This window comes from Gopherus flavomarginatus, chromosome 6 (genome assembly GCF_025201925.1).
Source record: "Gopherus flavomarginatus isolate rGopFla2 chromosome 6, rGopFla2.mat.asm, whole genome shotgun sequence".
NCBI classification, from domain to species: Eukaryota; Metazoa; Chordata; order Testudines; family Testudinidae; genus Gopherus; species Gopherus flavomarginatus.
Window position 1 is genome coordinate 95,576,229 of NC_066622.1, and position 15,376 is coordinate 95,591,604.

Genomic DNA, 15,376 nt, shown 5'->3' on the forward strand with positions numbered 1-15,376 from the left:
AGGAAAACTGAAGTGTCTGTTACTGATTAAGTCTGAAAATTGTGGTCCTAGTGAAATGTACAAATGGACACACTTTCATAGATATGCACAATATGACTACAGAAATGATCGAATTCCAATGCATTAACTGTTTCCACTCAGATAACTAAGTCAATGAAGCAAAAACATTTTTTCCTTAGTTATAAAGAGGAGGTAAAACTGTACAGTTTCCTTAAGTGTATAAAATTAATTTATAATTTTTTTATTTAAGTTGCAGCAACCTCAGCAGACCCTTTTAACCCAGGTTAGTTTGGCTGATTTGTTTGGTCTTTATCTCCAGACATAGGTCATAGGCAATGTAAATCTGTGATGTTGGCCATTGTTTTTATTTTAAGTTGTTTTTAACAGATAATGGTGGATTGCCTGTATACTGTCTTGTTACAATATGTAGTATCTGAGCTGTACTAATATGATAGAAGTTTTACTGGTACAGCTTTGTTGTATTGTATCCAGCTGTTAAAATTTGCATAGTTTTAGTTTTAATAATTAAGGTAAAGGAAAGATTTTTATCATTCAACTATAGAAGGAATAACTTTTTTTTGCATAATGTCTCATACAATATTTTAACATGGACTTCAAGATTTTTATTATTTTACAGTATGCGACAGTTTGGGGAAACTTTACTTAAGAGAAAATAATTTAATGCTCTGTATTTTTAGAAACAGTATTTCATATACTGTTTTAAAGGGATCTTGCAGATCTTGACAGGCCCAAAATGCACAATTCTTTAAAGTATTTGTAGTTGATTTTTCAATGTTAGACATTCAAAACAATGGGTGTTAAAAATCCACCGTCAGCAAAAACAGAATACTTACTTTGTCACATTCACTTGTGTGCACATCATTCTGCTGACTGTTTTTATGAATAGCCAAGGAATCGAATTGACTAGTTAGAATAGAATCTTGTTAGTTCCACACTCTGCTACTTTGCAGAATCAAACCAGTAGGCTGCATGGAGGAACTGTAAGAATGCAGTCCAAGGTAACCCAGTAGCTTGAGTTAATGGTGGATGGCCCTGCTGAAGAGCTGTGGATTTTTGAAAATGATGCAGTCTAACTTTTTTTAGGTTGATTGGAGTTCTTTAGTGTCAGGGAATCATCTAAATTTATTTTAAAGTTAATTATTTCCTTTAGGAGTAATGTGTGGCTTTGTATGTGCTTTTCGCTTAAAAAGTAACCCTTTGTTTATAAAGTATTTGTTTTTAGAAAGATTCTTCCAAAGTTGATCATTGCCTTGCTCAAGTAGCTGTTCTTTATAATTGTCTCAGTGGGATCTGAATGCTTATAGAGTTTGATGTTTTATTTTGGTTACAGCCAGCTGTTGCACTGCCTACTAGCCTGAGCCTATCTACTCCTCAGCCAGCAGCACAGATAACTGTTTCCTATCCAACACCACGGTCAAGTCAGCAGCAAACTCAACCACAGAAGCAGCGTGTCTTCACAGGGGTAGTTACAAAACTACATGACACATTTGGCTTTGTGGATGAAGATGTCTTTTTTCAGCTCAGGTAAGTGCAGTTGGCTACAGCTGTGTTCTGTGATGTCATCACTAAGCAATGTTTCAGAATTTAGCTTGCAAATTCTTTGCTACTGGGGACCATTTCTGCAGCTAGTTGACATCTAGCAGCAGTGAAAGGCAGATGCCTGGGTAGGATAGTGGCTGTTAATGCTAGGTTCATAATATGGACTTTTCTTACTCAAAACCTCATGGTGGGAAGGTCTGAGGAACGTAAATGGACTGAGAACCATGGAGCTGCAGAACTTGGGAGTAGTGGAGCCAACATAGCATGCAGTTTCTCTGTCTTAACACATGCACTTGAGGCTTTGCTGGTGTGGGACCAGGAAGGGAATTCAACAGCTCTAAGTATATGCCCCGTCTGAAGCAGATATTATTTCCACTGGATTTTCAGACTGAAGTTAATGGAATTTGAATCCCTTCTCTCCCCCTGCCCTCCCACTTCTTTTCCTCTTGCCCCTGAGTGGAGTATTTAAAGGGAACTCTGGAGATCTACCCTGGGTCCTCTCTCCCTTTAACCTTAAGATTTAACTGTAGTAAGGTACAGTGTGACTCTAGATACATTTGTAAGATGCTTAAAGTATAAAAACAGCTCTCATATCTTCCTGGTCAGTTTCTGAAGTGTTGTACCTGAAGTTGCAGAACCCAGAAGTATGGCTCTGTCTTATTAGTAACTCTTACATTTTCACCTCATAATTAACTCTTCAAATAGAAAGCTAATTTTTGTAGCTAAACGCTAAACAACATTTTCTTGTATACAACTTTTTTATTTTAAAATTTTGCAGTGCTGTTAAAGGGAAGACGCCTCAAGTAGGAGATAGAGTATTGGTAGAAGCTACTTATAACCCCAATATGCCTTTCAAATGGAATGCACAGAGGATTCAAACACTTCCAAATCAGGTATATGTGGTTACCCAATCTAGCACTTGTTGAATTCTTTGGATTAAGTTAATTGACAATGCATTCCCTCTTTCCATTAGAACCAGACTCAAACCCAACCTTTGCTCAAGACACCTCCAACTGTACTTCAGCCTATTGCACAGCAAACTGCATTCAGCGTTCAGGCACAACCACAACCACAGTCTCTGTTGCAGGCACAAATATCAGCAGCTTCTATTACACCTTTGCTTCAGACACAGCCTCAGCCTTTACTACAACAGCCACAACAGAAAGGTATTCCTCCAAAACATGAAATTTGTTTTTCTCCCTCTTGTGTTGATATAGATAATGTTTAAACCTGTTCCATCACAGGAATGAAGTAACAAAACCAAAAAAAATTAAAATGAACATAGTTGATTGTAGAAGAGCAAGACTGTATCATATTCCAAGTTGAAACATGGAGTTATGTGAAGAAAGCCATACAGTATGTGGAACTCATCTATAGTACCTCAGCAAAACCTGCTAAGGGAAGTTCCTCTGGACTGCTGCAATTCGTATGATTTAGAGATTGGTTTTATAATCTAGAAACACATCCTCCATAAAATGTAAAAATAGTATTTATTCACACCGACAGTATCATGGAGTTCAAAGTACAAATTGGAATTTAATTCTAAAAGGTCCACTGAAATGTCCTGGAAAACTTAGTTTTTCAAGTTAGGAGTATTCTTATGTTTTACAACTTTTTTAACGTATTTGCTACATTCTGCTTATTCTGCATCTGGGCAAATAATCCTTTAACGTTATATTTACCAAGAAGATTGTTGTGATGTCACCAGTATATTACGATGATATATGACTAATAAGTAGCAGGAGCAGTGCTCCAGTGAAACAAAGGCATTGATTTCATAAACATATTGCCAGTGATTAAAAACCTATAACACCATTTTAGCAGAAATGATTCCTGAATAAAATATTGTCCTGTATTCTGGCAGGTACCATTAGGGCACAATATTTAGGAATATTTTCCCAAGTTATGGTATTTCAGTTAAGTATACTATTTTTGAGCATCTTTTTATCAAAACTGTTTGTTGATGGGGTTAAATAAATGCAGCTACAAATCCAACTGTCCACTTGCTTTTTTTTTTAGAAGAACCCTAATGAAAGGTCAGTAGAAATTTTTTTTCGCAGCATATGCTTCAAAACCTGAATATATTCTGTTGAGTTGAAGATATTTCCTAAATAATCCATTGCATATTGTCAGGAAGTGTTTTAGCTGATTTACCCTAATAGCATCTATTAAGCCATTCAAATTTACTGCACAAATTTAAAAATTGCTTTAAGGTACACTATACCCTGATGTAACACTGTCCTTGGGAGCCAAAAAGTCTTACTGTTATAGCTGAAACCACCTTATATCGAACTTGCTTTGATCCGCCCGAGTGCGTAGCCCTGTCCTCCCCCCCACCCGAGTGCTGCTTTACCACATTATATCCAAATTTATGTTATATTGGGTTGCATTATATCGGGATAGAGGTGTACCTTCTATTTCACAGAGTGAAGAAAGACATCAGAATGGTGTTTTTGGAAACACTAAGCTATTAAATACTGTTTTTTACAATTCGCTTATTGGTGGACAAAACACTATTAAATGAATTTTAGAATGATTTGAAAATATTCAATATTATAACAGTTTAGTATAGGCAATGGTTCTTAATTATGCTTAAATCCTAAAATTGTTTTTATTTTTCAGCTGGTTTATTACAGCCCCCTGTCCGTATAGTTTCACAGCCTCAACCAGCACGAAGACTAGACCCTCCATCCAGATTTTCAGGGAGGAATGACAGAGGGGACCCTATGCCTAACAGAAAAGATGACAGAAGGTGTGTTGTTGATGACAAATCTGCTTATGGAGTTCATCAAATGTTATGTTTAATTTTCTGAGTGTACTTGAGCAGCTTAGTCCTGATAAAGAGATTTGATTCTTTCTTTTCTCATAGACTGTACCATCAATTTGTTTTGGAGATGAAAAGTTCTATATAAATGCTTCCTGTTGTTTGAATGCATTGTATCTTTGTAGAACTATTGACCTGTGATAGGCCTATTTTCATAAAATTTGTTGTTGCTTCTAAAATGAGGAATGTTCATATCTTATATACATTTTTTTAAGTCGTGAAAGAGAACGAGAGAGACGTAGGTCACGGGAGAGGTCACCCCAGAGAAAACGCTCCAGAGAGAGATCGCCTCGGCGAGAGAGGGAAAGGTCACCTCGAAGACCACGGCGTGTTGTTCCACGTTACACAGTTCAGTTTTCCAAGTTTTCGTTAGACTGGTATGTTCATTGGCCATCTGTTTTTTGTTGAAGTTCATTTTTATATGGAAATGAATACAAATTATTGTAAGATTCATATCTCTAGACTAGCTCAAAAAAAACCCCAACAACTGTCTTGGACTTCTCCTTAACTTAAATATTATAAGCAGCTTGCTTCTAGACTACATAGAGAAAGCAATAACAGATGTTGGAAAGCTGTTTGCCAATTGTGTGACTCAAGCCCAACATTTTTGGAATATTTTTGATTTTCGAAGATGTTTCAGCTTACTTTTTCCACTTACTGAAATTACTCTATTAGAGGCACACCGGATTGTTCACTTGGGTCACCTGTAAACCTGAGTGATGTGCAATGAGACCATCCCCTAGTGGCTTTAGTTATTGTAGGCAGGGCATACTTCCTGAAGAGCTGATCCTTTATGGGTTTCTGTCAAGTAGGTTTCTCCATCCTTCATAAGCAAATGTGGGTAGATTCTCAAGAAATGTTTCAGTGAACATAAGTTTGTTCCACTTACAACTTCTTGGTTCTTTTAACTTTTTGTAAGTGGAAACCATCAGAAAGTACTGACACTGAGAGACCTTTTTTTATGCATGAAATCTGCATTAGCATAGAGCGTTGCCACATCCTCTTAGTGCAGGTGGATATTTCTCAATAGCTTTATGTAGTGTTGTAGATGTGTTGGTCCCAGATTAGTAGAGAGACAAGGTGGGTGAGCGTAATATCTTTTATTGGACCAACATCTGTTGGTGAAAGAGACAAGCTTTTGAGCTACACAGAGATGTTGTCTTCGGGTCTGGGAAAGATACACAGCTAAATACAAGATTGAACTGATTGCTTAGCATAAGTAGTTAGCACATATTCTAAGGGACCCATTCAAGGTCAAGTGACCCTTTAAACATCTTAGTGCTTAATTGTTTTCAGATTAAGATCCCTTATTACCATACCTTTCAAAATACATTTTTCTTGTTATTTCAGCCCTAATTGTGATATGATGGAACTGAGACGACGTTATCAAAATTTGTACATCCCTAGTGACTTTTTTGATGCTCAGTTTACATGGGTGGATGCTTTCCCTATGTCAAGACCATTTCAGTTGGGAAACTACTGCAATTTCTATGTAATGCACAGAGAAGTAGATCCTTTAGATAAAAACACTGCTGTCCTTGATCCACCAGATGCTGATCACCTGTACAGCGCGAAGGTTTGTATGACACCTTATAGTTCAACTTTTCATTAGAAATTTTTTAAAACAGGGGTAAGGTGGCAGAGAGAAGCTTGTGAATACACTTGCAGAGTAACATTTTTCTAACTGTTTTTGTCATATCTTTACATTTACTTTCCCTAGCAAATAGTTTTTCACTCTACTCAAATGTTTTTAGTTGACTCTTTGTCTATAATAGTAAAAGCTCTTTTATCCAGCACTTCACCAACTGTCAGCTCTATAAACCGGCATTTCTGATCTGCACTGAAAGTCTGGTGCTCTGGGCGGGAGTTTGGGTCTGGAAGGGGGCTTAGGGCAGGCTGTTGGGGTCTGGAAGGGGGCTTAGGGCAGGCTGTTGGGGTCTGGAGGGGCTCAGAGTGCCGGATGTGGGGGGCGCTCACCTTCGGCAGCTCCCCGCAAGCTGTTCCCTGTCCCTGCTGTTGCTGGCAAAGCTGTGGCCAGGCGGCTCTGCAGGCACGCTGCCTCCGTTCCCTTTCCCCAAGCGTTGACTCTTCGGCTCCCAGCCCTTTCCTTCCAGAGCTGCCTGGTCGTGCCTCCGCCAGGAGCAACAGGGATGGGGAGCCAGTCGCGGGGGGCCACCGGAGGTGAGTGACCCCCCCGTCCAGCACCCCGAGCCCCCTCCTATGCCCCTGCCTCAAGGCATGCCTCTCCCTCCCCCCCCCCCCCACTCCTGTGCGCACTCCAAACCCCTCCCTCCGTTAACTGGCATTTTAAATTTGCTGGCAACCCCCTCCCTCCCCAGCATGCCAGTTTCAAAAGTTTTTACTGTATTAATATTTCATATAGTAAACTGACTGAGGTTTAAGTGGATGTTAGTTTTCACTTTTTTAGATCTTCTGACTTAAAGAAGACCAGCAGATACTTAAAGTTTAAAGTAATCACTAACTGTAGGATAATAGTTGATGATGGTTTAGTAGTTCTATCCTTTGGCCCCTGGTTCTGTCTTCAGCGCTGCCACTGTATGACCTTGGTTATGTCACTTTCTATGCCACAGTTTCTCCTCTGTAAAATGGGTGTTATGATGTCTGCCAACCTGAGAGAGTGTGTTGAAATTAATGCTTGTAAAACATTTTGAGATCTTTGAATTAGAGATTGCAATTTATCTGTTACCAGACCAAATACTTAAATTTAGATATTTACAACCTTAATGCCATCTGTTACTTAACAGCCATTTTCTCAAGAGCTTTGCATTTATCTTGAAACAAATAGGTTAGACACCTGGAGAATTCGTAGTATGATAAGTCTCTAGGCAAGTAAGGTGGTATTGAGTCACTGATGCAATTAAGATACCCTCTGTTTGAGGATAGGATGGTTTCTTGCATATCAGTTGTTTGAGTAGTGATACAGGAGTAACATTTAGGCTGTTGAATGGCCTTAGTTGTGCTTTTCCACACTTATTTGATGTGTGGTAATGTAAACTTCCCTTTGAATTTCCAAATGTTTGAAAATCTGAGGGATTTCAGAGTAGTACAGCATTCTCAAAGGATTTTCCCATAAATAACTGGTTATAAACTTATAATATGTAATATAATTAACTTAATCATATTTTTTGCCTCAGAATTTCTTCAGGTTTGTAAGATTGACTGTCATCTCTAAGACATTTTTAGGCAGTCTGATGCTTATCTTGAGATCTCTCTCTCCTTCTAGTCCCTAGAATAGACTGCTCCTCTCATCTCCCGCCACCACACACACACCAAATGTCGATCCGAGCATCCTATTCTTTCTGTTATGGGGAAAAAACTAGCTGTTGAGAGAATGGGGCATTGAGTGCATTTATCAGGGAGTGGTCTTTAGACAGCTAAATAGGACTTCATTTTCTCTCTAGACTGGTCCCTCCCGTGTGGCTTCCTTCCTACTGTTCCCCATGTAGTGGTGCTTTCTTTCTCACTACTCTTAGACTACCTCTCTTTTCAGTTGAGTTCTTGGCCAGCTATTCTGTGTGTTGAGACCATTGTGAGTCCATAAACTCTGCATCAGGACCATAATAAACATTTGTTCACAAAACTTAGTTTTAAGATGTTTTAGTCTTCCCTAAAACTAGTCAGATACCCCAGTCCTTTCTAAGGCTAGCAGATAAGAGCAAATCTGGAATTTCTAGACCAGTCTGTTCTAGAGTTGCTATAAGGGGTAACGTTTTAGTAAGAAAATTTGTTTCTCTTTTAATCCATGTGTTTCCAAAAAGCCTTGTCTAATTTGCCTTAAACTTCCAGAGAAGTTCTGCCCCTGTATAAAATCTGTCCAAAATTTCACTTGGTTCTAGTGTAGTTAGGGCTGAGGGTCAAAATCAGGAATATAGTGGAAACCTTGCTTCAAGCTTAATGATGGAATAACTTGTGTGTTTCCATAATTGTTAGTGTAGTAAATAAGTTTTTGTTAAAACTGCACTAAATAGTGGTTGAAAGAAGAGAGGTGCTATTAGTATTTTAGGTCAGGTTGTAACAAAATGTACTGAGAGATCATGTTATGGTGGTATTCAGAAATGGAGATCCTGATTGAAACCAGAAGTGTGCTCAGTGCCTATTGCTGTGTAGAGCATTGAATGCATAATACTATAATTTGTGAATGTGTTCAGTAAACAGTAGGTTTTTGAGTTACCTTTGAAATATAGTGTGTCTTAATTACATATCCTAGTAACTCAGTGCTTTTGTATATGCAGTAAATATGCTGACACATGCACTGATATAAACAACTTGCTACCAGACTCCGTGTTTCTTTTCTGTTTGGGTGTCTTAAAGGTCATTAGAATAAATTAGGAGTAGTAGGGTAACTCTGACTTGCTCTTTTAGGGCCCAGTCCTGGAAATATAATGCACATTCTTACTGTTGCACACAAGTAGTGTGGTTGACTTCAGTGGGAATACTCAAGGGGATTAAGAGTTGGTAAGGTTTGGGCATTTTACAACTGTTCTAGTATGTCTTAACAAGACTGGATTAACTGATCCTGTAACAGGTTATGCTGATGGCTAGTCCTAGTATGGAAGATCTTTATCATAAATCATGTGCCCTTGCTGAAGATCCACAAGAACTTCGTGATGGATTTCAACATCCTGCTAGACTTGTCAAGGTAAAAAATATATTTCAGCAGGAGGTACCATGGGAATTCAGATTGGTGGGACAAAGTTCTAAAGCTTGTGTATTCAAACCGAAATATCTAGAGAGGCCTAATTAGCAATATACTGATTTTATGTAGTCCTTTTTCACAAGCATTATGTCTTTCAAGTCTCAGGAGAGAAAAATACCCCATTGAGTCAACAGTTAAGTGTAAAAAAATTTTTCTATCCAAGATGAAATTTAAAAAATGTCCTTGGAATTAACACTCTGTTGCTGCAGAATGTACTATGAAATTTCTGGTGACTATAAATACTTGTTATTTTATTCAGTAACTGATGGAGGTACTTGAGCCTGTGGTCTTTAAAACACCCCCATGACCCTTTTTGCCATAAATAAGCATGTTGGACCCTGAGTCCAATCTGTATTGCGGTTGGGTAACTTTGCTCCTTGTGGGACTGGATGGCTGGGATGGGATCACTTGCTAATTGCCCTGTTCTGTTCATTCCCTCTGAAGCACCTGGCATTGGCCAATGTTGGAAGACAGAATACTGGGCTAGATGGACCATTGGTCTGACCCAGTATGGCTGTTCTTATGGTCTTATTTGGAGAAGGTACAATACTTACTTTCCATCATGAGCTGTCATGTAGTGTTGCTGGTTGATATTTAAAGGCATCTGCTTTACTTCAAACGTGGTTGCATTTCAGTAGACAAATGAACCCCATAGTTTATCATTTGTACATCAATCAGTAATGCACTTTGGGATTTTTGGATGAAGTCAGCTGTATAAATATCAGTCATTAGTTGTTTTACTAGCTCATTTTTGTAAGGCAGTGTCTGTTTATCTTTTTTAGAATTGAGACATTATATTTACCTTTTATCATAAAGGTTTGTTTGCATGTTGCCATGTTACAAAACTAATGTTCCACGGCATAATCCTGTGCCCATAAAGTGATTTTTTAATGGCAAGTCTTGCAACTCAAGAATGAGTAATGATGTTTTAAACCTATTCCATTTCTGAAATGCTGTGGAAAAAAATTAGCTGAACTCTTTCTTGACTGAGACTTTTAGGTATGGATTTCAGAATAATTCTTTGTAGTCTACTAACGGACTTCAAAGTTAGATGTATATTTCGTGCTCTGTGTACCCTATAGTCTTATTCTTACAGTTTGGGGAAATGTTTTTCCCTATCAGGGAAACATTCAGGAGACTTTTTTTATCCAGTTTTTAGTGGGTATGAAAGGCAAAGATGAAGCTATGGCTATTGGAGGACACTGGTCCCCATCACTGGATGGACCTGATCCAGAAAAGGACCCCTCTGTGCTGATTAAGACTGCTATCCGTTGTTGCAAGGCTCTAACAGGCATTGACTTAAGTGTGTGCACACAATGGTAAGTACCGTTCTCCAAAACAGAATATATTATAGAAATAAATGTTTTCTGATTATTCTTAGACAGAACTGTTGTTAAAACCTAAACCATTTTTTCTTTATTAGCAGCCGGTGGTGGTGCAGGTAAACTGCTTGAAGGGATGTTCTCTTTTGTAACAAGAGGTTGATTGGTGCCAAATGTGTTCAATAATGCATCAAGAACTAATTAAAAATTCTGAATTTTGTACGTGTTATGCTGTAATTTTGTAATGGTTGTATGTTGAAAATATTTTCCATTTCATGCATAGCTGGAGAAGATCGTCAAGAGAACTTCATTTCATTATTCTTTTGTAAATAATTAGCTGTTGGTTATATAGCCATATTTTTTCTTGATGAGTTTATTTGTCCTGTGTCTAACACTTACCACTGTTTTACCAATTTATGAATGAAGTTTCTATTTAACACTGAATTTAAGTGTTTCAACTTTTCCTGTTAAATGAGAACTATATTTCCTAACACAAACTGTTAAGTACATCGATTTACCTATAGCAGTCAGCATATTGTTCACTCGTCTCCATTTTATCTTGCAATACATTGTACAAATGTGCCAAAAGAGAAAATATGGCTTCCATAACTTTTTCTTTAGACAAACCTCAGATTCTTGCAGCAAAGTTTCTTTACTTGATGTGCTACAAGTGAACTAGGCTCTTTAAAATGTATTGTAGAATTTTTTTTCCAACATGCTTCTTCCCTTGCAACAGGTACCGTTTTGCAGAGATTCGCTACCATCGCCCTGAGGAGACCCACAAGGGGCGTACAGTTCCAGCTCATGTGGAGACAGTGGTTTTATTTTTCCCGGATGTTTGGCATTGCCTTCCCACCCGCTCAGAGTGGGAAACCCTCTCCCGAGGATACAAGCAGCAGCTGGTCGAGAAGCTTCAGGGTGAACGCAAGGAGGCTGATGGAGAACAGGCACTGAACGCTAATCCCTTTTTCTATTTCTGCTTCTCACAGGCACAGGAACACAGGCACAAAATGCACACCACATACTACACAACAAACATACATAGGAGGAACATAACTGGTAACAATGACTGGTAAACCAGCTTTCAGCAGTATAGTGAATGTTTTTTTTATTTCAGCTGGTATACTAACTTTTAATGTGTGTGCTGATACCACAAATGGAAATAAATTGTGCTTTTGATGCGCAGAATATTGTTTTTATCTTAGAACTAGTTGCTGGAATCTGGAACCAGTTGTTGAGTGATATTCAGTAATAATAGCAGTCTTAAATATTTTGCCATTTTCTAAAATTTCTAAAATTTCTCTGGTGGCCAGTTCTAATTATGGTATTTGAAATTGGACAAGAATTAGTCTGAAACACTTGAATTTCAGGCCACGTGGCTGTTCAGCATCTTGGTATATTGAAAGGTCTGACTAAATCAAGAGTGACTATGGATGTTTGAAAATTGGGGCAAGATCACACACTGTATGGTTAGCGGAGATCAGCAGTGTCTGTGTATCCCTGACATTATTTGTGGTGTTATTTATCACCCTTTTGCGTTTCACAGATCTGGCTTTTATTGGCTGATGAGTGGCACTGTGATAAGTTATGAAGTGGTAGAATGTGTGTATGTGGACTTGTCTAAACAATAACTTTAGGAGAAGACTGTCTGAAACATTTGTGACCTTGCCACAGATCAGCAACAGAATTTTAAAACATAAATTAATTACTCTTAAACTTTCTGAATGATGATTTCTTAATTTTATTTGCCAGGATGAAGAGGAAAAGGATGATGGGGAAGCTAAAGAGATCTCTACTCCTACCCACTGGTCTAAACTGGATCCAAAAACAATGAAGGTAACTGTTGAATATTTTAGGTGTCTTTAATTATACAGTATATTTTTATGTTTAAGAACATTATTGATATCAAGAGCCAAAGTTGTGATACATTTCTTCACTCATTCTTTTAAAACTATGGCAGTTTTTTTGAAAGTTAAATAGTACTTCTGTTTTATCTTCTTTCCTAATTTTATAGGTAAACAACTCTTTTAATGATATCCGAATATATAAGTTGTGTGTTAGTGTCTGTTATGATTCCAATAAAGGAACTGTAACTATTTCATTGAAAGTCTTCAAACTGTGCACAATTTAAAGAAATCAGTTAGATTTATTTTGTTTAACTGAAAGTGAAGTCTACAGTAATCTGGCCTATATACTTACACTCAAGTGAGATTTCCTTCTTTGGTGTTTAGAAGAAGGTTAGTTTAGGAAGATAAAGTTCTTCATTCATGTTTCCTATGGAAATATTTTATTTATATAACATATTTTGATGTATACAAACATAAAAAGTAATGCTTACAACTTCCTCTGGACCCTTACATAATTTAACTTTCATATTAAATATGCTCAATAATATACAAAACTATACTTCAGTAGACATCATAAAACAAAACTCCCTCCACAGTAGACATAAATAGTGAAAAATAAATAAATGAAATCTCCAACTTTTTGCTTACCGCTACCAAAATACCTTCTAAAAAAGGGAGGGGCTTCAGGGAATGAAATAAGAAACCTACGAACTAATGTGTTTTGCCATTAATACATTTTTTTTATATTTAGTTTGTTCCAATGTTGATGAAAAAGGATTTCATTAACTAATAGACTGTAGGTAATGTTTGCATTTCTGACTTCAGCATTATTGATTATGTATATAGCTATAGCATCCATCAGTACCGCTTACACAACTTCTATTTACTAGGTAAATGATCTTCGCAAGGAATTAGAAAGTCGTACTCTTAGCTCTAAAGGACTAAAATCCCAACTTATAGCCCGACTGACAAAGCAACTGAAAGTAGAAGAACAAAAAGAAGAACAGAAGGAGTTAGAGAAATCTGAAAAAGAGGATGAGGAGGAGGAGGATAGGAAATCTGAAGATGACAAAGAGGTTGGTATTGAGATGTACTTGGTTTAATTTAAAAATGTTATGCAATGCAGGAGAGGGAAATAGTTAAATCAAGATTTTATAGTTCTCCACTAGCCAGATTTTTGCTCTAATTTAAACTGCTGATTTGTAATGAAACCTTTGTCTAAGCTAAGTCATTTGAACTTTTCACCTCAGTAAACCCAACTCAGAAATATAAACTCACTGAAAATAGATATGCTTGAGATAAGTTACTCAGACCATTTAAAAAAAAATTGAGGGGAACAGGAAGAATAAATTATTTTGTAAGATTTTAACTTTTTTTTTAACATCAAGAGGCTCAGGGAGTTCAAGTAGATTGGCTCTGCACAGTTTTCCTCTTATGGGGTATGCACTTCCGGTGCTACAAGTTTCAGTGAACCATTTTGAAAAATGTTCAGAATTAATCCTATAAAAAGCTATAGGACCACAATTACCTTGGTTCCTTTCCATTGTTAGTTGCAGACTTAGGGCTGTCATTCTCTGGCTTGAAAATTAAATTTTAAGTTTTGGTTAAATCATAGTAGTTTTAAATTTTCAACATATAATATAGTGGTAGTTTCCATATTCACAATGTAGTTTTGTTCAGGTTTTTTTCTGTTCTGCATGGTGCTGCACAGAGTGTCTCTAGTTGATCTGCATAAAAAAATCTGGCTTCCAGAAGTGAGCATTCCTGCTCCTCTGGGATGGCCATTCCAGCAACAAAACTCGATGACTGATGTCTGGCAGAAGGCAATTCCCTGGTGCATTATTCCTTGTGCCCTGCTTCTATACCATGGTACCAAAGGTAATTCAGGAGTGGGTGCCAAATAATAATAAAAAAACATGTAAGAAGGACATGGTTTCAGCTCTTCCTACTGAAGTAGATTTTAAGAGCTGAATGCTCAAGTCTGTCCTTTTCATAAGCATTTGAAATCATGCTTTAAGCAAAGGACCAAGTGAGAAGCCATTGTCACCAGACACTTTACAAAGATGTCAAAGTGCATCTGTTGGCACCAGAAAACGAGTTGCCTGTTTCTTTGATGCCAAAGACTTGCCTCAGTACCCAAAACTGAAACCCTCACTGCCACAGGCATCATTGTTACTGAAAAGCCTGCTCTGAAAAGGGAATTGGTCAGTGCTGTGTCTTCCATATGCCCATCTCTGATGGTTCATTTGAGTCCTCCTCAGGTAGAGGCCTCAGTTCCTCTTATTAAAGCTCTGTAAAAGATAGTGTAGCATTGAAGAGTTGTCTCTACCCCTACAACCCAATGCTGACTCCCAAAAAAGCAATGAGGCACCATAATTCCAGGGAGTACTTCGGTGTTGGAGACCTTTGTGCTGCGAATGACTCTTGTCCCTCAGTTTGGAAGGTGACTCCTTTTTTCTTAGTGCCAGCCCTGAAAACCTTGCTGGTTCCTTCTGCTTTGAGGGATATTTGTTGCATGTCTCTGGCCACTGATGCTGTGCTGAGTGACAGTTTCCCCAGAGATAAGTTTGGTATTTTTCCTTCCTTTAGGTTGAATCAGAAAACAGTTTATTAACAACCAAGTTAATCAAACCTGAATATGAGTAACTTCATATAGCAATCACATTGTTTCTTGGAACATTGAGTAATGCACTGTTTTTAAAAGCAAGCAGAGACTGTGCTTGAATATTTTTAAATGGCAAAACTTTCATGTTCTTGGCCTAGCAGTTAAAGCTAAAATCTGTGTGCTTTTTGCTGCAAGATGAAATTTACTGCAATCACATTAAAAAAATGGTATTTTTATTTCTTTGCTTAGTCCGTAGCAGTTGTATCTAGAGATATTGCATATAACATGATGCCCTGCTTAAAAAATAAAAAAAAATGAAAATCAACCACTTACCTTCTAAAGGTAAATCTGTGCTGCTTATATGCACTGGGGGAAGGTGGTGTAGGGAGCTTTTACTCTTCTCATGTAAGCAATTTAAGGGCTCAAAAGAGCCCTGGGAATGTCTGCTAACTTGCCAGCTTGCATATCATACCTCTAAGGGACATCATTTGGTCCCGTTCC

General features: G+C 37.7%; 1 protein-coding gene and 1 non-coding gene across 3 annotated transcripts in view; both read left to right on the forward strand.

Annotated features, from left to right (window-relative positions):
- The window catches only part of CCAR1 (cell division cycle and apoptosis regulator 1), a 40,520-nt gene that overhangs the window by 12,657 nt on the left and 12,487 nt on the right, over positions 1-15,376 (forward strand). The window contains exons 5-16 of one of the 2 annotated variants that reach the window (XM_050959304.1): positions 251-283; positions 1,352-1,545; positions 2,339-2,453; positions 2,534-2,726; positions 4,183-4,312; positions 4,600-4,761; positions 5,735-5,960; positions 8,931-9,044; positions 10,254-10,420; positions 11,160-11,370; positions 12,176-12,259; positions 13,161-13,346. In XM_050959304.1, coding sequence (XP_050815261.1) covers positions 251-283; positions 1,352-1,545; positions 2,339-2,453; positions 2,534-2,726; positions 4,183-4,312; positions 4,600-4,761; positions 5,735-5,960; positions 8,931-9,044; positions 10,254-10,420; positions 11,160-11,370; positions 12,176-12,259; positions 13,161-13,346 — 1,815 coding nt within the window. The remainder of the gene's footprint in view (positions 1-250; positions 284-1,351; positions 1,546-2,338; positions 2,454-2,533; positions 2,727-4,182; positions 4,313-4,599; positions 4,762-5,734; positions 5,961-8,930; positions 9,045-10,253; positions 10,421-11,159; positions 11,371-12,175; positions 12,260-13,160; positions 13,347-15,376) is intronic. The other variant, XM_050959305.1, reaches the window with a different exon arrangement.
- LOC127054652 (small nucleolar RNA SNORD98) lies at positions 10,017-10,079 on the forward strand. The gene has a single exon (XR_007775324.1). It is a non-coding gene; the product is annotated as a small nucleolar RNA SNORD98 (small nucleolar RNA).